The 23905-nt window shown below is 46.4% G+C and overlaps 1 protein-coding gene across 2 annotated transcripts in view; it reads left to right on the top strand.

Annotated features, from left to right (window-relative positions):
• The first annotated feature begins 11610 nt into the window (after positions 1-11610).
• The window catches only part of tfr2 (transferrin receptor 2), a 172591-nt gene continuing 160296 nt past the window's right edge, over positions 11611-23905 (top strand). Inside the window, exon 1 of one of the 2 annotated variants that reach the window (XM_036958415.1) lies at positions 11611-11813. In XM_036958415.1, coding sequence (XP_036814310.1) covers positions 11750-11813 — 64 coding nt within the window. In that variant the 5' untranslated portion in view covers positions 11611-11749. Of the gene's footprint in view, positions 11834-23905 lie in introns of both variants that reach the window. The other variant, XM_036958416.1, reaches the window with a different exon arrangement.

Raw genomic sequence — 23905 nt, forward strand, 5'->3', positions numbered from 1 at the left:
TGGGCTGCTCCCACGGATTGGCCTTGTTCGTTATGTTGAGCTGCTCCCGCAGGTTGGCCTTGTTCGTTATGTTGGGCTGCTCCCGCAGATTGGCCTTGTTCGTTATGTTGGGCTGCTTCCGCAGATTGGCCTTGTTCGTTATGTTGGGCTGCTCCCGCAGATTGGCCTTGTTCGTTATGTTGGGCTGCTCCCGCAGATTGGCCTTGTTCGTTATGTTGGGCTGCTCCCGCAGATTGGCCTTGTTCGTTATGTTGGGCTGCTCCCGCAGATTGACCTTGTTCGTTATGTTGGGCTGCTCCCGCAGATTGGCCTTGTTCGTTATGTTGGGCTGCTCCCACAGATTGGCCTCGTTCGTTATGTCGGGCTGCTCCCACAGATTGGCCTTGTTAGTTATGTCGGGCTGCTCCCACAGATTGGCCTTGTTCGTTATGTTGGGCTGCTCCCACAGATTGGCCATGTTAGTTATGTTGGGCTGCTCCCGCGGATTGGCCTTGTTCGTTATGTTGGGCTGCTCCCGCGGATTGGCCTTGTTCGTTATGTTGGGCTGCTCCCGCAGGTTGGCCTTGTTCGTTATGTTGGGCTGCTCCCGCGGATTGGCCTTGTTCGTTATGTTGGGCTGCTCCCGCGGATTGGCCTTGTCCGTTATGTTGGGCTGCTCCCACGGATTGGCCTTGTTCGTTATGTTGGGCTGCTCCCGCAGGTTGGCCTTGTTCGTTATGTTGGGCTGCTCCCGCGGATTGGCCTTGTTCGTTATGTTGGGCTGCTCCCGCGGATTGGCCTTTTTCGTTATGTTGGGCTGCTCCCGCGGATTGGCCTTGTTCGTAATGTTGGGCTGCTCCCGCGGATTGGCCTTGTTCGTTATGTTGGGCTGCTCCCACAGATTGGCCTTGTTCGTTATGTTGGGCTGCTCCCACAGATTGGCCTTGTTCGTAATGTTGGTTTGCTCCCACAGATTGGCCTTGTTCGTTATGTTGGGCTGCTCCCACAGATTGGCCTCGTTCGTTATGTTGGGTTGCTCCCGCGGATTGGCCTTGTTTGTTATGTTGGGCTGTTCCCGCAGATTGGCCTTGTTCGTTATGTTGGGCTGCTCCCACAGATTGGCCTTGTTCGTTATGTTGGGCTGCTCCCACAGATTGGCCTTGTTCGTAATGTTGGTTTGCTCCCACAGATTGGCCTTGTTCGTTATGTTGGGCTGCTCCCACAGATTGGCCTCGTTCGTTATGTTTGGTTTCTTCCACAGATTGGCCTTGTTCGTTATGTTGGGATGCTCCCACAGATTGGCCTTGTTAGTTATGTTGGGCTGCTCCCGCAGATTGGCCTTGTTCGTTATGTTGGGCTGTTCCCGCAGATTGGCCTTGTTCTTTATGTTGGGCTGCTCCCGCAGATTGGCCTTGTTCGTTATGTTGGGCTGCTCCCGCAGATTGGCCTTGTTAGTTATGTTGGGCTGCTCCCGCAGATTTGGCCTTGTTCGTTATGTTGGGCTGCTCCCGCAGATTGGCCTTGTTCATTATGTTGGGCTGCTCCCACAGATTGGCCTTGTTCGTTATGTTGGGCTGCTCCCACAGATTGGCCTTGTTCGTTATGTCGGGCTGCTCCCACAGATTGGCCTTGTTCGTTATGTTGGGCTGCTCCCACAGATTGGCCATGTTAGTTATGTTGGGCTGCTCCCGCGGATTGGCCTTGTTCGTTATGTTGGGCTGCTCCCGCGGATTGGCCTTGTTCGTTATGTTGGGCTGCTCCCAAAGGTTGGCCTTGTCCGTTATGTTGGGCTGCTCCCACGGATTGGCCTTGTTCGTTATGTTGAGCTGCTCCCGCAGGTTGGCCTTGTTCGTTATGTTGGGCTGCTCCCGCAGATTGGCCTTGTTCGTTATGTTGGGCTGCTTCCGCAGATTGGCCTTGTTCGTTATGTTGGGCTGCTCCCGCAGATTGGCCTTGTTCGTTATGTTGGGCTGCTCCCGCAGATTGGCCTTGTTCGTTATGTTGGGCTGCTCCCGCAGATTGGCCTTGTTCGTTATGTTGGGCTGCTCCCGCAGATTGACCTTGTTCGTTATGTTGGGCTGCTCCCGCAGATTGGCCTTGTTCGTTATGTTGGGCTGCTCCCACAGATTGGCCTCGTTCGTTATGTCGGGCTGCTCCCACAGATTGGCCTTGTTAGTTATGTCGGGCTGCTCCCACAGATTGGCCTTGTTCGTTATGTTGGGCTGCTCCCACAGATTGGCCATGTTAGTTATGTTGGGCTGCTCCCGCGGATTGGCCTTGTTCGTTATGTTGGGCTGCTCCCGCGGATTGGCCTTGTTCGTTATGTTGGGCTGCTCCCGCAGGTTGGCCTTGTTCGTTATGTTGGGCTGCTCCCGCGGATTGGCCTTGTTCGTTATGTTGGGCTGCTCCCGCGGATTGGCCTTGTCCGTTATGTTGGGCTGCTCCCACGGATTGGCCTTGTTCGTTATGTTGGGCTGCTCCCGCAGGTTGGCCTTGTTCGTTATGTTGGGCTGCTCCCGCGGATTGGCCTTGTTCGTTATGTTGGGCTGCTCCCGCGGATTGGCCTTTTTCGTTATGTTGGGCTGCTCCCGCGGATTGGCCTTGTTCGTAATGTTGGGCTGCTCCCGCGGATTGGCCTTGTTCGTTATGTTGGGCTGCTCCCACAGATTGGCCTTGTTCGTTATGTTGGGCTGCTCCCACAGATTGGCCTTGTTCGTAATGTTGGTTTGCTCCCACAGATTGGCCTTGTTCGTTATGTTGGGCTGCTCCCACAGATTGGCCTCGTTCGTTATGTTGGGTTGCTCCCGCGGATTGGCCTTGTTTGTTATGTTGGGCTGTTCCCGCGGATTGGCCTTGTTCGTTATGTTGGGCTGCTCCCACAGATTGGCCTTGTTCGTTATGTTGGGCTGCTCCCACAGATTGGCCTTGTTCGTAATGTTGGTTTGCTCCCACAGATTGGCCTTGTTCGTTATGTTGGGCTGCTCCCACAGATTGGCCTCGTTCGTTATGTTTGGTTTCTTCCACAGATTGGCCTTGTTCGTTATGTTGGGATGCTCCCACAGATTGGCCTTGTTAGTTATGTTGGGCTGCTCCCGCAGATTGGCCTTGTTCGTTATGTTGGGCTGTTCCCGCAGATTGGCCTTGTTCGTTATGTTGGGCTGCTCCCGCAGATTGGCCTTGTTCGTTATGTTGGGCTGCTCCCACAGATTGGCCTTGTTCGTTATGTTGGGCTGCTCCCACGGATTGGCCTTGTTCGTTATGTTGGGCTGCTCCCACAGATTGGCCTTGTTAGTTATGTCGGGCTGCTCCCACAGATTGGCCTTGTTAGTTATGTCGGGCTGCTCCCACAGATTGGCCATGTTCGTTATGTTGGGCTGCTCCCGCGGATTGGCCTTGTTCGTTATGTTGGGCTGCTCCCACAGATTGGCCTTGTCCGTTATGTTGGGCTGCTCCCACGGATTGGCCTTGTTCGTTATGTTGGGCTGCTCCCGCAGATTGGCCTTGTTCGTTATGTTGGGCTGCTTCCGCAGATTGGCCTTGTCCGTTATGTTGGGCTGCTCCCACGGATTGGCCTTGTTCGTTATGTTGAGCTGCTCCCGCAGGTTGGCCTTGTTCGTTATGTTGGGCTGCTCCCGCAGATTGGCCTTGTTCGTTATGTTGGGCTGCTTCCGCAGATTGGCCTTGTTCGTTATGTTGGGCTGCTCCCGCAGATTGGCCTTGTTCGTTATGTTGGGCTGCTCCCGCAGATTGGCCTTGTTCGTTATGTTGGGCTGCTCCCGCAGATTGGCCTTGTTCGTTATGTTGGGCTGCTCCCGCAGATTGACCTTGTTCGTTATGTTGGGCTGCTCCCGCAGATTGGCCTTGTTCGTTATGTTGGGCTGCTCCCACAGATTGGCCTCGTTCGTTATGTCGGGCTGCTCCCACAGATTGGCCTTGTTAGTTATGTCGGGCTGCTCCCACAGATTGGCCTTGTTCGTTATGTTGGGCTGCTCCCACAGATTGGCCATGTTAGTTATGTTGGGCTGCTCCCGCGGATTGGCCTTGTTCGTTATGTTGGGCTGCTCCCGCGGATTGGCCTTGTTCGTTATGTTGGGCTGCTCCCGCAGGTTGGCCTTGTTCGTTATGTTGGGCTGCTCCCGCGGATTGGCCTTGTTCGTTATGTTGGGCTGCTCCCGCGGATTGGCCTTGTCCGTTATGTTGGGCTGCTCCCACGGATTGGCCTTGTTCGTTATGTTGGGCTGCTCCCGCAGGTTGGCCTTGTTCGTTATGTTGGGCTGCTCCCGCGGATTGGCCTTGTTCGTTATGTTGGGCTGCTCCCGCGGATTGGCCTTTTTCGTTATGTTGGGCTGCTCCCGCGGATTGGCCTTGTTCGTAATGTTGGGCTGCTCCCGCGGATTGGCCTTGTTCGTTATGTTGGGCTGCTCCCACAGATTGGCCTTGTTCGTTATGTTGGGCTGCTCCCACAGATTGGCCTTGTTCGTAATGTTGGTTTGCTCCCACAGATTGGCCTTGTTCGTTATGTTGGGCTGCTCCCACAGATTGGCCTCGTTCGTTATGTTGGGTTGCTCCCGCGGATTGGCCTTGTTTGTTATGTTGGGCTGTTCCCGCAGATTGGCCTTGTTCGTTATGTTGGGCTGCTCCCACAGATTGGCCTTGTTCGTTATGTTGGGCTGCTCCCACAGATTGGCCTTGTTCGTAATGTTGGTTTGCTCCCACAGATTGGCCTTGTTCGTTATGTTGGGCTGCTCCCACAGATTGGCCTCGTTCGTTATGTTTGGTTTCTTCCACAGATTGGCCTTGTTCGTTATGTTGGGATGCTCCCACAGATTGGCCTTGTTAGTTATGTTGGGCTGCTCCCGCAGATTGGCCTTGTTCGTTATGTTGGGCTGTTCCCGCAGATTGGCCTTGTTCGTTATGTTGGGCTGCTCCCGCAGATTGGCCTTGTTCGTTATGTTGGGCTGCTCCCGCAGATTGGCCTTGTTAGTTATGTTGGGCTGCTCCCGCAGATTTGGCCTTGTTCGTTATGTTGGGCTGCTCCCGCAGATTGGCCTTGTTCATTATGTTGGGCTGCTCCCACAGATTGGCCTTGTTCGTTATGTTGGGCTGCTCCCACAGATTGGCCTTGTTCGTTATGTCGGGCTGCTCCCACAGATTGGCCTTGTTCGTTATGTTGGGCTGCTCCCACAGATTGGCCATGTTAGTTATGTTGGGCTGCTCCCGCGGATTGGCCTTGTTCGTTATGTTGGGCTGCTCCCGCGGATTGGCCTTGTTCGTTATGTTGGGCTGCTCCCAAAGGTTGGCCTTGTCCGTTATGTTGGGCTGCTCCCACGGATTGGCCTTGTTCGTTATGTTGAGCTGCTCCCGCAGGTTGGCCTTGTTCGTTATGTTGGGCTGCTCCCGCAGATTGGCCTTGTTCGTTATGTTGGGCTGCTTCCGCAGATTGGCCTTGTTCGTTATGTTGGGCTGCTCCCGCAGATTGGCCTTGTTCGTTATGTTGGGCTGCTCCCGCAGATTGGCCTTGTTCGTTATGTTGGGCTGCTCCCGCAGATTGGCCTTGTTCGTTATGTTGGGCTGCTCCCGCAGATTGACCTTGTTCGTTATGTTGGGCTGCTCCCGCAGATTGGCCTTGTTCGTTATGTTGGGCTGCTCCCACAGATTGGCCTCGTTCGTTATGTCGGGCTGCTCCCACAGATTGGCCTTGTTAGTTATGTCGGGCTGCTCCCACAGATTGGCCTTGTTCGTTATGTTGGGCTGCTCCCACAGATTGGCCATGTTAGTTATGTTGGGCTGCTCCCGCGGATTGGCCTTGTTCGTTATGTTGGGCTGCTCCCGCGGATTGGCCTTGTTCGTTATGTTGGGCTGCTCCCGCAGGTTGGCCTTGTTCGTTATGTTGGGCTGCTCCCGCGGATTGGCCTTGTTCGTTATGTTGGGCTGCTCCCGCGGATTGGCCTTGTCCGTTATGTTGGGCTGCTCCCACGGATTGGCCTTGTTCGTTATGTTGGGCTGCTCCCGCAGGTTGGCCTTGTTCGTTATGTTGGGCTGCTCCCGCGGATTGGCCTTGTTCGTTATGTTGGGCTGCTCCCGCGGATTGGCCTTTTTCGTTATGTTGGGCTGCTCCCGCGGATTGGCCTTGTTCGTAATGTTGGGCTGCTCCCGCGGATTGGCCTTGTTCGTTATGTTGGGCTGCTCCCACAGATTGGCCTTGTTCGTTATGTTGGGCTGCTCCCACAGATTGGCCTTGTTCGTAATGTTGGTTTGCTCCCACAGATTGGCCTTGTTCGTTATGTTGGGCTGCTCCCACAGATTGGCCTCGTTCGTTATGTTGGGTTGCTCCCGCGGATTGGCCTTGTTTGTTATGTTGGGCTGTTCCCGCGGATTGGCCTTGTTCGTTATGTTGGGCTGCTCCCACAGATTGGCCTTGTTCGTTATGTTGGGCTGCTCCCACAGATTGGCCTTGTTCGTAATGTTGGTTTGCTCCCACAGATTGGCCTTGTTCGTTATGTTGGGCTGCTCCCACAGATTGGCCTCGTTCGTTATGTTTGGTTTCTTCCACAGATTGGCCTTGTTCGTTATGTTGGGATGCTCCCACAGATTGGCCTTGTTAGTTATGTTGGGCTGCTCCCGCAGATTGGCCTTGTTCGTTATGTTGGGCTGTTCCCGCAGATTGGCCTTGTTCGTTATGTTGGGCTGCTCCCGCAGATTGGCCTTGTTCGTTATGTTGGGCTGCACCCGCAGATTGGCCTTGTTAGTTATGTTGGGCTGCTCCCGCAGATTTGGCCTTGTTCGTTATGTTGGGCTGCTCCCGCAGATTGGCCTTGTTCATTATGTTGGGCTGCTCCCACAGATTGGCCTTGTTCGTTATGTTGGGCTGCTCCCACAGATTGGCCTTGTTCGTTATGTCGGGCTGCTCCCACAGATTGGCCTTGTTCGTTATGTTGGGCTGCTCCCACAGATTGGCCATGTTAGTTATGTTGGGCTGCTCCCGCGGATTGGCCTTGTTCGTTATGTTGGGCTGCTCCCGCGGATTGGCCTTGTTCGTTATGTTCGGCTGCTCCCAAAGGTTGGCCTTGTTCGTTATGTTGGGCTGCTCCCGCGGATTGGCCTTGTTCGTTATGTTGGGCTGCTCCCGCGGATTGGCCTTGTCCGTTATGTTGGGCTGCTCCCACGGATTGGCCTTGTTCGTTATGTTGGGCTGCTCCCGCAGGTTGGCCTTTTTCGTTATGTTGGGCTGCTCCCGCGGATTGGCCTTGTTCGTTATGTTGGGCTGCTCCCGCGGATTGGCCTTTTTCGTTATGTTGGGCTGCTCCCGCGGATTGGGCTTGTTCGTAATGTTGGGCTGCTCCCGCGGATTGGCCTTGTTCGTTATGTTGGGCTGTTCCCGCAGATTGGCCTTGTTCGTTATGTTGGGCTGCTCCCGCAGATTGGCCTTGTTAGTTATGTTGGGCTGCTCCCGCAGATTGGCCTTGTTCGTTATGTTGGGCTGCTCCCGCAGAATTGGCCTTGTTCGTTATGTTGGGCTGCTCCCGCAGATTGGCCTTGTTCGTTATGTTGGGCTTCTCCCGCAGATTGGCCTTGTTAGTTATGTTGTGCTGCTCCCGCAGATTGGCCTTGTTAGTTATGTTGGGCTGCTCCCGCAGATTTGGCCTTGTTCGTTATGTTGGGCTGCTCCCGCAGATTGGCCTTGTTCATTATGTTGGGCTGCTCCCACAGATTGGCCTTGTTCGTTATGTTGGGCTGCTCCCACAGATTGGCCTTGTTCGTTATGTCGGGCTGCTCCCACAGATTGGCCTTGTTAGTTATGTCGGGCTGCTCCCACAGATTGGCCTTGTTCGTTATGTTGGGCTGCTCCCGCGGATTGGCCTTGTTTGTTATGTTGGGCTGCTCCCGCGGATTGGCCTTGTTCGTTATGTTGGGCTGCTCCCACAGATTGGCCTTTTTCGTTATGTTGGGCTGCTCCCGCGGATTGGCCTTGTTCGTTATGTTGGTCTGCTTCCGCGGATTGGCCTTGTTCGTTATGTTGGGCTGCTCCCGCAGATTTGGCCTTGTTCGTTATGTTGGGCTGCTCCCGCAGATTTGGCCTTGTTCGTTATGTTGGGCTGCTCCCGCAGATTGGCCTTGTTCATTATGTTGGGCTGCTCCCGCAGATTGGCCTTGTTCGTTATGTTGGGCTGCTCCCACAGATTGGCCTTGTTCGTTATGTCGGGCTGCTCCCACAGATTGGCCTTGTTAGTTATGTCGGGCTGCTCCCACAGATTGGCCTTGTTAGTTATGTTGGGCTGCTCCCGCGGATTGGCCTTGTTTGTTATGTTGGGCTGCTCCCGCGGATTGGCCTTGTTCGTTATGTTGGGCTGCTCCCACAGATTGGCCTTTTTCGTTATGTTGGGCTGCTCCCGCGGATTGGCCTTGTTCGTTATGTTGGTCTGCTTCCGCGGATTGGCCTTGTTCGTTATGTTGGGCTGCTCCCACGGATTGGCCTTGTTCGTTATGTTGAGCTGCTCCCGCAGGTTGGCCTTGTTCGTTATGTTGGGCTGCTCCCGCCGGTTGGCCTTTTTCGTTATGTTGGGCTGCTCCCGCGGATTGGCCTTGTTCGTAATGTTGGGCTGCTCCCACAGATTGGCCTTTTTCGTTATGTTGGGCTGCTCCCGCGGATTGGCCTTGTTCGTTATGTTGGGTTGCTCCCGCGGATTGGCCTTGTTCGTTATGTTGGGCTGCTCCCGCGGATTGGCCTTGTTCGTTATGTTGGTCTGCTCCCGCAGATTGGCCTTGTTCGTTATGTTGGTTTGCTCCCGCAGATTGGCCTTGTTCGTTATGTTGGGCTGCTCCCACAGATTGGCCTTATTCGTTATGTTGGGCTGCTCCCACAGATTGGCCTTAGCAGTACCTTCACTCACCACTCTGTCCAACGGGAATCTCTGCCATGTCAGCAGACATCCCCAAACAACAACCCACTGGTAAATAGTCACTGATATTTCATTCAGATGTCTAGCTAACTAGGTAGCTCAAGGGCTCTGGCTATTAGCCAGGAAGCTCTCTATGGCTAGACGGATGAAGATAGAAGCTAACGTTGGACGGCGCATGATCTCAGCAGGACCAGTTGACTGAAATTAAGATAGCTATAGTCAATAGATGGTCTACTCTGTTCTCATAATGAAATACCCTTTCTGTGCAGGGAGTAGTGAGACAGTGGTGAGTCAGGATGCAATGAAGGAGATACACAGGGAGAGGAGGCATTGAAGCAAGCAGGGAGAGAAGGTTCTACACAGAGAGAGGAGGCATTGAAGCAAGCAGGGAGAGAGGTTCTACACAGAGAGAGGGAGCATTGAAGCAAGCAGGGAGAGGGGTTCTACACAGAGAGAGGGAGCATTGAAGCAAGCAGGGAGAGGGGTTCTACACAGAGAGAGGGAGCATTGAAGCAAGCAGGGAGAGAGGTTCTACACAGAGAGAGGAAGCATTGAAGCAAGCAGGGAGAGAGGTTCTACACAGAGAGAGGAAGCATTGAAGCAAGCAGGGAGAGAGGTTCTACACAGAGAGAGGGAGCATTGAAGCAAGCAGGGAGAGGGGTTCTACACAGAGAGAGGAAGCAAGCAGGGAGAGGTTCTACACAGAGAGAGGAAGCATTGAAGCAAGCAGGGAGAGAGGTTCTACACAGAGAGAGGGAGCATTGAAGCAAGCAGGGAGAGGGGTTCTACACAGAGAGAGGAAGCAAGCAGGGAGAGGTTCTACACAGAGAGAGGAAGCATTGAAGCAAGCAGGAAGAGAGGTTAGTGCTACAGTGATTCCCAATTCGGGGGTCGGGGACCCGTAAAATTTAAATAGGGTTCCTTAAGAAAGTCTAATCTTATCAAACACAATAACTTATTTATCTTCCAATGGGTATAGAATACAACTTTTTAGAGTCAACTGGGAGCCTTTTACACTGTTAGAATACACGTTCATGTCATTGTGTTGGGACAGCCTTTGGGACCTTACATTTTGTGAAATAAAAGACAATTTCATATTAATATCATGTACACTGAACAAAACTATAAACACAACACTATACTCAACACTTTACTCTCAATGTCCTGTCTGGTGGAGGTCACTTCATCGTCACCTCTATACTCTACTGTCAATGTCCTGTCTGGTGGAGGTCACTCTGTCATCACCTCTATACTCTACTGTCAATGTCCTGTCTGGTTGAGGTCACTCTGTCATCACCTCTATACTCTACTGTCAATGTCCTGTCTGGTGGAGGTCACTCTGTCATCACCTCTATGCTCTACTGTCAATGTCCTGTCTGGTGGAGGTCACTCTGTCATCACCTCTATACTCTACTGTCAATGTCCTGTCTGGTGGAGGTCACTCTGTCATCACCTCTATACTCTACTGTCAATGTCCTGTCTGGTGGAGGTCACTCTGTCATCACCTCTATACTCTACTGTCAATGTCCTGTCTGGTGGAGGTCACTCTGTCATCACCTCTATACTCTACTGTCAATGTCCTGTCTGGTGGAGGTCACTCTGTCATCACCTCTATACTCTACTGTCAATGTCCTGTCTGGTGGAGGTCACTCTGTCATCACCTCTATACTCTACTGTCAATGTCCTGTCTGGTGGAGGTCACTCTGTCATCACCTCTATACTCTACTGTCAATGTCCTGTCTGGTGGAGGTCACTCTGTCATCACCTCTATACTCTACTGTCAATGTCCTGTCTGGTGGAGGTCACTCTGTCATCACCTCTATACTCTACTGTCAATGTCCTGTCTGGTGGAGGTCACTCTGTCATCACCTCTATACTCTACTGTCAATGTCCTGTCTGGTGGAGGTCACTCTGTCATCACCTCTATACTCTACTGTCAATGTCCTGTCTGGTGGAGGTCACTCTGTCATCACCTCTATACTCTACTGTCAATGTCCTGTCTGGTGGAGGTCACTCTGTCATCACCTCTATGCTCTACTGTCAATGTCCTGTCTGGTGGAGGTCACTCTGTCATCACCTCTATACTCTACTGTCAACGTCCTGTCTGGTGGAGGTCACTCTGTCATCACCTCTATACTCTACTGTCAATGTCCTGTCTGGTGGAGGTCACTCTGTCATCACCTCTATACTCTACTGTCAATGTCCTGTCTGGTGGAGGTCACTCTGTCATCACCTCTATACTCTACTGTCAATGTCCTGTCTGGTGGAGGTCACTCTGTCATCACCTCTATACTCTACTGTCAATGTCCTGTCTGGTGGAGGTCACTCTGTCATCACCTCTATACTCTACTGTCAATGTCCTGTCTGGTGGAGGTCACTCTGTCATCACCTCTATACTCTACTGTCAATGTCCTGTCTGGTGGAGGTCACTCTGTCATCACCTCTATACTCTACTGTCAATGTCCTGTCTGGTGGAGGTCACTCTGTCATCACCTCTATACTCTACTGTCAATGTCCTGTCTGGTGGAGGTCACTCTGTCATCACCTCTATACTCTACTGTCAATGTCCTGTCTGGTGGAGGTCACTCTGTCATCACCTCTATACTCTACTGTCAATGTCCTGTCTGGTGGAGGTCACTCTGTCATCACCTCTATACTCTACTGTCAATGTCCTGTCTGGTGGAGGTCACTCTGTCATCACCTCTATACTCTTTACTGACATCTAATCACATGGCTCTCTCTTTGCAGAACACATGAGTTTTAACCACGCCTCTAAACAGGGAGGTTGTGTCTCATTACCAATCAACTGCCAGGACTGCAGATATGGGAGGGGCTGTAGTTTGGAGAGAGGGTGAGGAAGGGACGCAGGTATGAGTGGTTTTGGTGACAGTTGGAAGAGAGATTGGACTTTACACGCTGAGAGAAGACGAGAAGGTGAGAAGACAAGGAGAGAGGTACTGTAGAGAGAGAGAGAGAGGTAGAGGGAGGGATTGAGAGGTAGAGAGAGAGAGAGAGAGGTAGAGAGAGAGAGAGGTAGAGGGATTGAGAGAGGGAGTTAGAGAAGTAGAGAGAGAGAGAGCAATAGAGAGAGCGAGGTAGAGAGAGAGAGAGCAATAGAGAGAGAGAGGTGGAGAGAGGGATTGAGAGGTAGAGGTAGAGAGAGAGAGCGAGGTAGAGAGAGAGAGAGAGAGGTAGAGGGATTGAGAGAGGGAGTTTGAGAAGTAGAGAGAGAGAGAGCAATAGAGAGAGCGAGGTAGAGAGAGAGAGAGAGAGCAATAGAGAGCGAGTTAGAGAGAGAGAGGTGGAGAGAGGGAGGTAGAGAGATAGAGGTAGAGGAATTGAGAGAGGGAGTTAGAGAAGTAGAGAGAGAGCGAGGTAGAGCTAACAACCAGGGGTGAGTACCCCTCTTCTACACATGACGTGTGTGTGTGTAACTGTAAACAATGTGTGTGTGTGTGTTGCGTGTCTACATTGGTGTCTGATCAGGGTTCAGCGAAATGTTGCATTACACAGCTAGCCTGGCCCTGATTGGCTGATTGTACTTGCTGTCTGCAGGCCTCTGATGTTGTCATACTTTTAGTGTCTCTCCGATATAGTTGTAGTTATAGTAACAGTAGTTATAGTAACAGTAGGTATAGTAACAGTATTATAGTAGTAGTTATAGTAACAGTAGTATAGTATAGTAGTAGGTATCGTAACAGTAGTTATAGTAACAGTAGTTAGTAGTATAGTAGTAGTTATAGTAACAGTAGTTATAGTAACCGTTAGTAGTATAGTAGTAGTTATAGTAACAGTAGTTATAGTAACCGTTAGTAGTATAGTAGTAGTTATAGTAACAGTAGTTATAGTAACCATTAGTAGTATAGTAGTAGTTATAGTAACAGTAGTATAGTAGTAGTTATAGTAACAGCAGCTAGTAGTATAGTAGTAGTTATAGTAACAGTAGTATAGTAGTAGTTATAGTAACAGCAGCTAGTAGTATAGTAGTAGTTATAGTAACAGTAGTATAGTAGTAGGTATAGTAATGGTAGAATAGTAGTAGTTGGTAGTATAGTAGTAGTTATAGTAATAGTAGTATAGTAGTAGTTATAGTAACAGCAGCTAGTAGTATAGTAGTAGTTATAGTAACAGTAGTATAGTAGTAGTTATAGTAATAGTAGTATAGTAGTAGTTATAGTAACAGTAGTAGTTAGTAGTATAGTAGTAGTTATAGTAACAGTAGTAGTTATAGTAACAGTAGTAGTTAGTAGTATAGCAGCAGTTATAGTAACAGTAGTAGTTATAGTAACAGTAGTTTTTATAGTAACAGTAGTAGTTAATAGTAACAGTAGTAGTTATAGTAACAGTAGTTTTTATAGTAACAGTAGTAGTTATAGTAACAGTAGTTTTTATAGTAACAGTAGTAGTTAATAGTATAGTAGTGGTTATAGTAACAGTAGTTTTTATAGTAACAGTAGTAGTTAGTAGTATAGTAATAGTTATAGTAACAGTAGTAGTTAGTAGTATAGTAATAGTTATAGTAACAGTAGTAGTTAGTAGTATAGTAATAGTTATAGTAACAGTAGTAGTTAGTAGTATAGTAGTAATTATAGTAACAGTAGTAGTTAGTAGTATAGTAGTAATTATAGTAACAGTAGTAGTTAGTAACATAGTAATGGTTATAGTAATGGTAGTAGTTATAGTAACAGTAGTAGTTATAACTATTAGTAGTAGTAGCAGTGATAGTGGTGGTAGCAGTGATAGTGGTGGTAGTAGTAGTAGCAGTGGTAGTGGTAGTTGTAGTAGCAGTGATCGTAGTAATAGTAGTAGCAGTGATAGTGGTGGTAGTATTAGCAGTGATAGTGGTGGCAGTAGTAGCAGTGATAGTAGTTTTAGCAGTAGTAGCAGTGATTGTGGTGGTGTTAGTAGTGGTGGTAGTAGTTGTAGCAGTGATAGTGGTGGTGTTAGTAGTGGTGGTAGTAGTTGTAGCAGTGATAGTGGTGGTAGTAGCAGTCATAGTGGTAGTAGTAGTCGCAGTGATAGTGGTGGTAGCAGTAGTAGTAGTAGTGATAGTGGTGGTGTTAGTAGTAGTAGCAGTGATAGTGGTGGTAGTAGTAGCAGTGATAGTGGTGGTGGTAGTAGTTGTAGCAGTGATAGTGGTAGTGTTAGCAGTGATAGTGGTAGTAGTAGTTGTAGCAGTGATAGTGGTGGTAGTAGCAGTGATAGTGATGGTGTTAGTAGTAGTGATAGTGGTGTTAGTAGTAGCAGTGATAGTGGTGGTAGTAGTAGCAGTGATAGTGGTGGTAGTATTAGTAGCAGTGATAGTGGTGGTAGTAGTAGTAGCAGTGATAGTGGTGGTAGTAGTAGTAGCAGTGATAGTGGTGGTAGTAGTAGTAGTAGCAGTGATAGTAATAGTAGCAGTGATAGTGGTGGTGTTGGTTGTAGTGATAGTGGTGGTAGTAGTTGTAGCAGTGATAGTGGTGGTAGTAGCAGTGATAGTGGTGGTGTTGGTTGTAGTGATAGTGGTGGTAGTAGTTGTAGAAGTGATAGTGGTGGTAGTAGCAGTCATAGTGGTGGTAGTAGTAGTAGCAGTGATAGTGGTGGTGGTAGCAGTGATAGTGGTGGTAGTAGTTGTAGTAGTAGCAGTGATAATAGTAGTAGTAGTAGTAGTATAGTAGTAGTAGTAGCAGTGATAGTAATAGCAGCAGCAGTAGTAGTAGTAGTAGTAGTAGTAGTAGTTGTTGTAGTAATAACAGTAGTATAGTAGTATAGGAGGAGTGGTATTATAGTAGTGGTAGTGGTAGTGGTAGTAGTAGTAGCAGTAGCAGTAGTAGTAGTAGTAGTAGTGGTAGTAGCAGTGATAGTGGTGGTAGTAGCAGCAGTAGTAGTAGTAGTAGTAGTAGTCGCAGCAGTGATAGTAGTAGTAGCTGTAGTAGTAGTGGTGGTAGTAGTAGTAGTAGTAGTAGTAGTAGCTGTAGTAGTAGTGGTGGTAGTAGTAGTGGTGGTAGTAGTAGTAGTAGTAGCTGTAGTAGTAGTGGTGGTAGTAGTAGTAGTAGTAGTAGTAGTAGTAGTAGTAGTAGGACCAGCAGTAATAGTAGTTTTAGCTGTAGTTTTATAGTAGTAATAGTAGTAGCAGCAGTGGCAGTAGTAGTTTTAGCAGTAGTTTTATAGTAGGAGCATTCGTAGTAGTGGTGGTAGTAGTAATAGTAGCAGTGGTAGTTTTAGCAGTAGTTTTATAGTTGTAGCATTAGTAGTAGTGTTGGTAGTAGTAAAAGTAGCGGTAGTAGTTGTAGCAGTAATTTTATAGTAGTAACATTAGTAGTAGTGGTGGTAGTAGTAATAGTAGCGGTAGTAGTTTTAGCAGTGGTTTTATAGTAGTAGCATTAGTAGTAGTGGTGGTAGTAGTAATAGTAGCGGTAGTAGTTTTAGCAGTAGTTTTATAGTAGTAGCATTAGTAGTAGTGGTTTTAGTAGTTATAGTAGCAGTAGTAGTAGTAGTTGTAGCAGTAATTTTATAGTAGTAGCATTAGTAGTAGTGGTGGTAGTAGTAATAGTAGCGGTAGTAGTTTTAGCAGTAGTTTTATAGTAGTAGCATTAGTAATAGTGGTGGTAGTAGTAATAGTAGCGATAGTAGTTGTAGCAGTAATTTTATAGTAGTAGCATTAGTAGTAGTGGTGGTAGTAGTAATAGTAGCGGTAGTAGTTTTAGCAGTAGTTTTATAGTAGTAGCATTAGTAATAGTGGTGGTAGTAGTAATAGTAGCGATAGTAGTTTTAGCAGTAGTTTTATAGTAGTAGCATTAGTAGTAGTCGTGGTAGTAGTAATAGTAGCGGTAGTAGTTTTAGCAGTAGTTTTGTAGTAGCAGTAGTAGTAGCTGGAGCAGTAGTAGTAGCTGCAGTATTAGTAGTAGCAGCAGTAGTAGTAGTAGTAGTAGTAGTAGTAGTAGCAGTATTAGTTAGTAGTAGTACTAGTAGTAGTAGCTGTAGTTGTAGTAGTAGTAGTAGTAGCTGCAGTATTAGTAGTAGCAGCAGTATTAGTAGTAGTAGTAGTAGTAGTAGCAGTATTAGTTAGTAGTAGTACTAGTAGTAGTAGCTGTAGTTGTAGTAGTAGTAGTAGTAGCTGTAGTTGTAGTAGTAGTAGTAGCTGCAGTATTAGTAGTAGCAGCAGTAGTAGTATTAGGAGCAGCGATATTGGTTGTGTGGTTGTTGAGTGTGTGTGTTTAAGTTGTTCGTGTTTGTCATACTTTTCTTCAAAATGACCTCAGGTTGTGTGTGTGTGAGAGAGTGAATATGTTTGTAAGTAGATAATATGATGCGTATTTGGTAGTGTTGGTAGGTCAGTGTGTGTGAGGCGTTTGATGTTTCGGGTCATTGCTCTGTGTGCTGTGGCTGTATACACAGTGACAGGATCAGATTCAACAGAACGTCTCCTGCCCGTCTGTCTGCCTGTATGTGGTATTCCCTGAATGTATACTATCGACTGGACTCGTTTAACTGTTGTCAGGTCTACTGTCTCTAGGTATTAAACTAATGCTGTGTTGTCAGGTCTACTGTCTCTAGGTATTAAACTAATGCTGTGTTGTCAGGTCTATTGTCTCTAGGTATTAAACTAATGCTGTGTTGTCATGGTTTTAGAGGATTATGGGTAATCTTTTGGCCTTAGTCCTCCAGACTGAAAGGACCGCCCCTTTGTGCGTGTGTGTTTGTTTGTTGAGTTGTTAATAAAGTTAATCAAATTAAACATTCGGCACGCTCGCCACACACGCTGCCCTCTGACCTCTCCTCTCAACCTATCACAGGCCTCACTCCACCACGTACAGCAAACCAGGAGGCGGATCACTAAGCAAACACACAAACCAAATGAAATGGTATTACCTACAAGCTCCTAACCAACAATGCAGTTTTAAGAAAATATTGACTAAATAAACTAAAGTTTAAAAAAAAATAACAACAACAACAATAACATAACAAAAACTAGACTATATACAGGGTGTTACGGTACAGAGTCAATGTGGAGGCTATATACAGGGTGTTACGGTACAGAGTCAATGTGGAGGCTATATGCAGGGGGTACTGGTACAGAGCCAATGTGGAGGCTATATACAGGGTGTTACGGTACAGTGTCAATGTGGAGACTATATACAGGGTATTACGGTACATAGTCAATGTAGAGGCTATATACAGGGGGTACCGGTACAGAGTCAATGTGGAGGCTATATACAGGGTATTACGGTACAGAGTCAATGTGGAGGCTATATACAGGGGGTACCGGTACAGAGTCAATGTGGAGGCTATATACAGGGTGTTACGGTACAGAGTCAATGTGGAGGCTATATACAGGGTGTTACGGTACAGAGTCAATGTGGAGGCTATATACAGGGTGTTACGGTACAGAGTCAATGTGGAGGCTATATACAGGGGGTACCGGCATGGAGTCAATGTGGAGGCTATATACAGGGTATTACGGTACAGGGTAGAAAAGCTGTTAAGAAGCCTTTTGGACTTAGACTTGGTGCTCCGGTACCACTTGCCGTAGCAGAGAGAACAGTCTGACTTGGGGACTGTAGTTGTATTTATTAATATTTTGGGCCTTCCTCTGACACCGCTAGTATCGAAGTCCTGGCTGGCAGGAATCTTGGCACCAGTGATGTACCTGCACTACCCTCTGTAGCGCCTTACGGACGGACATCAGGATGCTCTCGATGGTGCAGCTGTAGAACTTTATGAGGATCTTTTCAGTCTCCTAAGTGGTGCTCTCTTCACGACTGTCTTGGTGTGTTTGGACCATGATAGTTTGTTGGTGATGTGGACACCAAGGAAGTTGAAGGTCTCGACCTGCTCAACTACAGCCCTGTCGATGTGAATGGGAGCGTGTTCTCGGCCCTCCTTTTCCTGTAGTCCACGATCAGCTCATTTGTCTTGCTCACATTGAGTGAGAGGTTGTTGTTGCCTACCCTTAAAAACATGTTGCCTACCCTTACCACCTGGGAGCGGCCCATCAGGAAGTCCAGGATCCAGTTGCAGAGGGAGGTGTTCAGTCCCAGGATCCTTAGTTTAGTGATGAGCTTTGTGGGCACTATGGTGTTGAATGCTCAGCTGTAGTCAATGAACAGCATTCTCACATAGGTGATCCTTTTGTCCAGGTGGGAAAGGGCAGTGTGAGGTGCGATTATGGCTATGGAGAGCGTGATCACACAGTCGTCCGTAACAGCTGGTGCTCTCATGCATGCTTCAGTGTTGCTTGCTTGCTTCGAGGCAAGCATAAAAGGCATTTAAACCATTTGGTAGGTTAGCGTCACTGGGCAGCTCCCGGCTGGGTTTATCTTTCTAGGCCATAATAATTTGCAAGCCCTGCCACATTCGACGAGCGTAAGAGCCGGTGTAGTAGGATTAAATTTTGTCCTGTATTGACACTTTGCCAGTTTGTATTTGTTAAGGAACCCCATTAGTTCCTGCCAAAGCAGCAGCTATGCTGGGGTCCAGCAACATTAAGGCAGTTACACACAATAGAAATATTGCATGACAATACGTTTCATAACACATTGTGTCCCCCGCCACTACTCTACAATACATTAAGTGTGTTCCCTCAGACCACTACTCTACAATACATTAAGTGTGTTCCCTCAGGCCACTACTCTACAATACATTAAGTGTGTTCCCTCAGACCACTACTCTACAATACATTAAGTGTGTTCCCTCAGGCCACTACTCTACAATACATTAAGTGTGTTCCCTCAGACCACTACTCTACAATACATTAAGTGTGTTCCCTCAGACCACTACTCTACTACCACATATCTACAACACATTAAGTGTGTTCCCTCAGACCACTACTCTACTACCACATATCTACAACACATTAAGTGTGTTCCCTCAGACCACTACTCTACTACCACTACTCTACAATACATTAAGTGTGTTCCCTCAGGCCACTACTCTACAACACATTAAGTGTGTTACCTCAGGCCACTACTCTACTACCACATATCTACAATACATTAAGTGTGTTCCCTCAGACCACTACTCTACTACCACATATCTACAATACATTAAGTGTGTTCCCTCAGACCACTACTCTACTACCACATATCTACAATACATTAAGTGTGTTCCCTCAGACCACTACTCTACAATACATTAAGTGTGTTCCCTCAGACCACTACTCTACAATACATTAAGTGTGTTCCCTCAGACCACTACTCTACTACCACATATCTACAACACATTAAGTGTGTTCCCTCAGACCACTACTCTACTACCACATATCTACAATACATTAAGTGTGTTACCTCAGACCACTACTCTACTACCACATATCTACAATATATTAAGTGTGTTCCCTCAGACCACTACTCTACTACCACATATCTACAACACATTAAGTGTGTTCCCTCAGACCACTACTCTACTACCACATATCTACAATACATTAAGTGTGTTACCTCAGACCACTACTCTACTACCACTACTCTACAATACATTAAGTGTGTTCCCTCAGACCACTACTCTACTACCACATATCTACAACACATTAAGTGTGTTCCCTCAGACCACTACTCTACAATACATTAAGTGTGTTCCCTCAGACCACTACTCTACTACCACATATCTACAACACATTAAGTGTGTTACCTCAGACCACTACTCTACTACCACATATCTACAATACATTAAGTGTGTTACCTCAGACCACTACTCTACAATACATTAAGTGTGTTACCTCAGACCACTACTCTACTACCACATATCTACAACACATTAAGTGTGTTCCCTCAGACCACTACTCTACTACCACATATCTACAACACATTAAGTGTGTTCCCTCAGACCACTACTCTACTACCACATATCTACAATACATTAAGTGTGTTCCCTCAGACCACTACTCTACTACCACTACTCTACAATACATTAAGTGTGTTCCCTCAGACCACTACTCTACAATACATTAAGAGTGTTCCCTCAGACCACTACTCTACTACCACATATCTACAACACATTAAGTGTGTTCCCTCAGACCACTACTCTACAATACATTAAGTGTGTTCCCTCAGACCACTACTCTACTACCACATATCTACAACACATTAAGTGTGTTACCTCAGACCACTACTCTACTACCACATATCTACAATACATTAAGTGTGTTACCTCAGACCACTACTCTACAATACATTAAGTGTGTTACCTCAGACCACTACTCTACTACCACATATCTACAACACATTAAGTGTGTTCCCTCAGACCACTACTCTACTACCACATATCTACAACACATTAAGTGTGTTCCCTCAGACCACTACTCTACTACCACATATCTACAATACATTAAGTGTGTTCCCTCAGACCACTACTCTACTACCACTACTCTACAATACATTAAGTGTGTTCCCTCAGACCACTACTCTACAATACATTAAGAGTGTTCCCTCAGACCACTACTCTACTACCACTACTCTACAATACATTAAGTGTGTTCCCTCAGACCACTACTCTACTACCACTACTCTACAATACATTAAGTGTGTTCCCTCAGACCACTACTCTACTACCACTACTCTACAATACATTAAGTGTGTTCCCTCAGACCACTACTCTACAATACATTAAGTGTGTTCCCTCAGACCACTACTCTACAATACATTAAGTGTGTTACCTCAGACCATTACTCTACTACCACATATCTACAATACATTAAGTGTGTTCCCTCAGACCACTACTCTACTACCACTACTCTACAATACATTAAGTGTGTTCCCTCAGACCACTACTCTACTACCACATATCTACAATACATTAAGTGTGTTCCCTCAGACCACTACTCTACAATACATTAAGAGTGTTCCCTCAGACCACTACTCTACTACCACATATCTACAATACATTAAGTGTGTTCCCTCAGACCACTACTCTACAATACATTAAGTGTGTTACCTCAGACCACTACTCTACTACCACATATCTACAACACATTAAGTGTGTTCCCTCAGACCACTACTCTACTACCACATATCTACAATACATTAAGTGTGTTCCCTCAGACCACTACTCTACTACCACATATCTACAACACATTAAGTGTGTTCCCTCAGACCACTACTCTACTACCACTACTCTACAATACATTAAGTGTGTTCCCTCAGACCACTACTCTACTACCACTACTCTACAATACATTAAGTGTGTTCCCTCAGACCACTACTCTACAATACATTAAGTGTGTTCCCTCAGACCACTACTCTACAATACATTAAGAGTGTTCCCTCAGACCACTACTCTACTACCACATATCTACAATACATTAAGTGTGTTCCCTCAGACCATTACTCTACTACCACATATCTACAACACATTAAGTGTGTTCCCTCAGACCACTACTCTACTACCACTACTCTACAATACATTAAGTGTGTTCCCTCAGACCACTACTCTACTACCACATATCTACAACACATTAAGTGTGTTCCCTCAGACCACTACTCTACTACCACATATCTACAATACATTAAGTGTGTTCCCTCAGACCACTACTCTACAATACATTAAGTGTGTTCCCTCAGGCCACTACTCTACTACCACATATCTACAATACATTAAGTGTGTTCCCTCAGACCACTACTCTACAACACATTAAGTGTGTTACCTCAGGCCACTACTCTACTACCACATATCTACAACACATTAAGTGTGTTCCCTCAGACCACTACTCTACTACCACTACTCTACAATACATTAAGTGTGTTCCCTCAGGCCACTACTCTACAACACATTAAGTGTGTTACCTCAGGCCACTACTCTACTACCACATATCTACAACACATTAAGTGTGTTCCCTCAGACCACTACTCTACTACCACATATCTACAATACATTAAGTGTGTTACCTCAGACCACTACTCTACTACCACATATCTACAATACATTAAGTGTGTTCCCTCAGACCACTACTCTACTACCACATATCTACAACACATTAAGTGTGTTCCCTCAGACCACTACTCTACTACCACATATCTACAATACATTAAGTGTGTTCCCTCAGACCACTACTCTACTACCACTACTCTACAATACATTAAGTGTGTTCCCTCAGACCACTACTCTACTACCACATATCTACAACACATTAAGTGTGTTACCTCAGACCACTACTCTACTACCACATATCTACAATACATTAAGTGTGTTACCTCAGACCACTACTCTACAATACATTAAGTGTGTTACCTCAGACCACTACTCTACTACCACATATCTACAACACATTAAGTGTGTTCCCTCAGACCATTACTCTACTACCACATATCTACAACACATTAAGTGTGTTCCCTCAGACCACTACTCTACTACCGCATATCTACAACACATTAAGAGTGTTCCCTCAGACCACTACTCTACTACCACATATCTACAACACATTAAGTGTGTTCCCTCAGACCACTACTCTACTACCACTACTCTACAATACATTAAGTGTGTTCCCTCAGACCACTACTCTACTACCACTACTCTACAATACATTAAGTGTGTTCCCTCAGACCACTACTCTACTACCACATATCTACAACACATTAAGTGTGTTCCCTCAGACCACTACTCTACTACCACTACTCTACAATACATTAAGTGTGTTCCCTCAGACCACTACTCTACAATACATTAAGAGTGTTCCCTCAGACCACTACTCTACTACCACATATCTACAATACATTAAGTGTGTTCCCTCAGACCATTACTCTACTACCACATATCTACAACACATTAAGTGTGTTCCCTCAGACCACTACTCTACTACCACATATCTACAATACATTAAGTGTGTTCCCTCAGACCACTACTCTACTACCACATATCTACAATACATTAAGTGTGTTCCCTCAGACCACTACTCTACTACCACATATCTACAACACATTAAGTGTGTTCCCTCAGACCACTACTCTACAATACATTAAGTGTGTTCCCTCAGACCACTACTCTACAATACATTAAGTGTGTTACCTCAGACCACTACTCTACAACACATTAAGTGTGTTCCCTCAGACCACTACTCTACTACCACTACTCTACAACACATTAAGTGTGTTCCCTCAGACCACTACTCTACAATAAATTAAGTGTGTTACCTCAGACCACTACTCTACAACACATTAAGTGTGTTACCTCAGACCACTACTCTACAATACATTAAGTGTGTTCCCTCAGACCACTACTCTACTACCACATATCTACAATACATTAAGTGTGTTCCCTCAGACCACTACTCTACTATCACATATCTACAATACATTAAGTGTGTTACCTCAGACCACTACTCTACTACCACTACTCTACAATAAATTAAGTGTGTTCCCTCAGACCACTACTCTACTACCACATATCTACAACACATTAAGTGTGTTCCCTCAGACCACTACTCTACTACCACATATCTACAATACATTAAGTGTGTTCCCTCAGACCACTACTCTACAATAAATTAAGTGTGTTCCCTCAGACCATTACTCTACAATACATTAAGTGTGTTCCCTCAGACCACTACTCTACTACCACATATCTACAATACATTAAGTGTGTTCCCTCAGACCACTACTCTACAATAAATTAAGTGTGTTCCCTCAGACCATTACTCTACAATACATTAAGTGTGTTCCCTCAGACCACTACTCTACTACCACATATCTACAATACATTAAGTGTGTTCCCTCAGACCACTACTCTACAATAAATTAAGTGTGTTCCCTCAGACCACTACTCTACAATACATTAAGAGTGTTCCCTCAGACCACTACTCTACAATACATTAAGTGTGTTCCCTCAGACCACTACTCTACAATACATTAAGTGTGTTCCCTCAGACCACTACTCTACTACCACATATCTACAATACATTAAGTGTGTTCCCTCAGACCACTACTCTACTACCACATATCTACAATACATTAAGTGTGTTCCCTCAGACCACTACTCTACAATACATTAAGTGTGTTCCCTCAGACCACTACTCTACTACCACATATCTACAATACATTAAGTGTGTTCCCTCAGAC

The sequence above is a fragment of the Oncorhynchus mykiss genome, chromosome 21, assembly GCF_013265735.2.
Source record: "Oncorhynchus mykiss isolate Arlee chromosome 21, USDA_OmykA_1.1, whole genome shotgun sequence".
Classification (NCBI taxonomy): domain Eukaryota; kingdom Metazoa; phylum Chordata; class Actinopteri; order Salmoniformes; family Salmonidae; genus Oncorhynchus; species Oncorhynchus mykiss.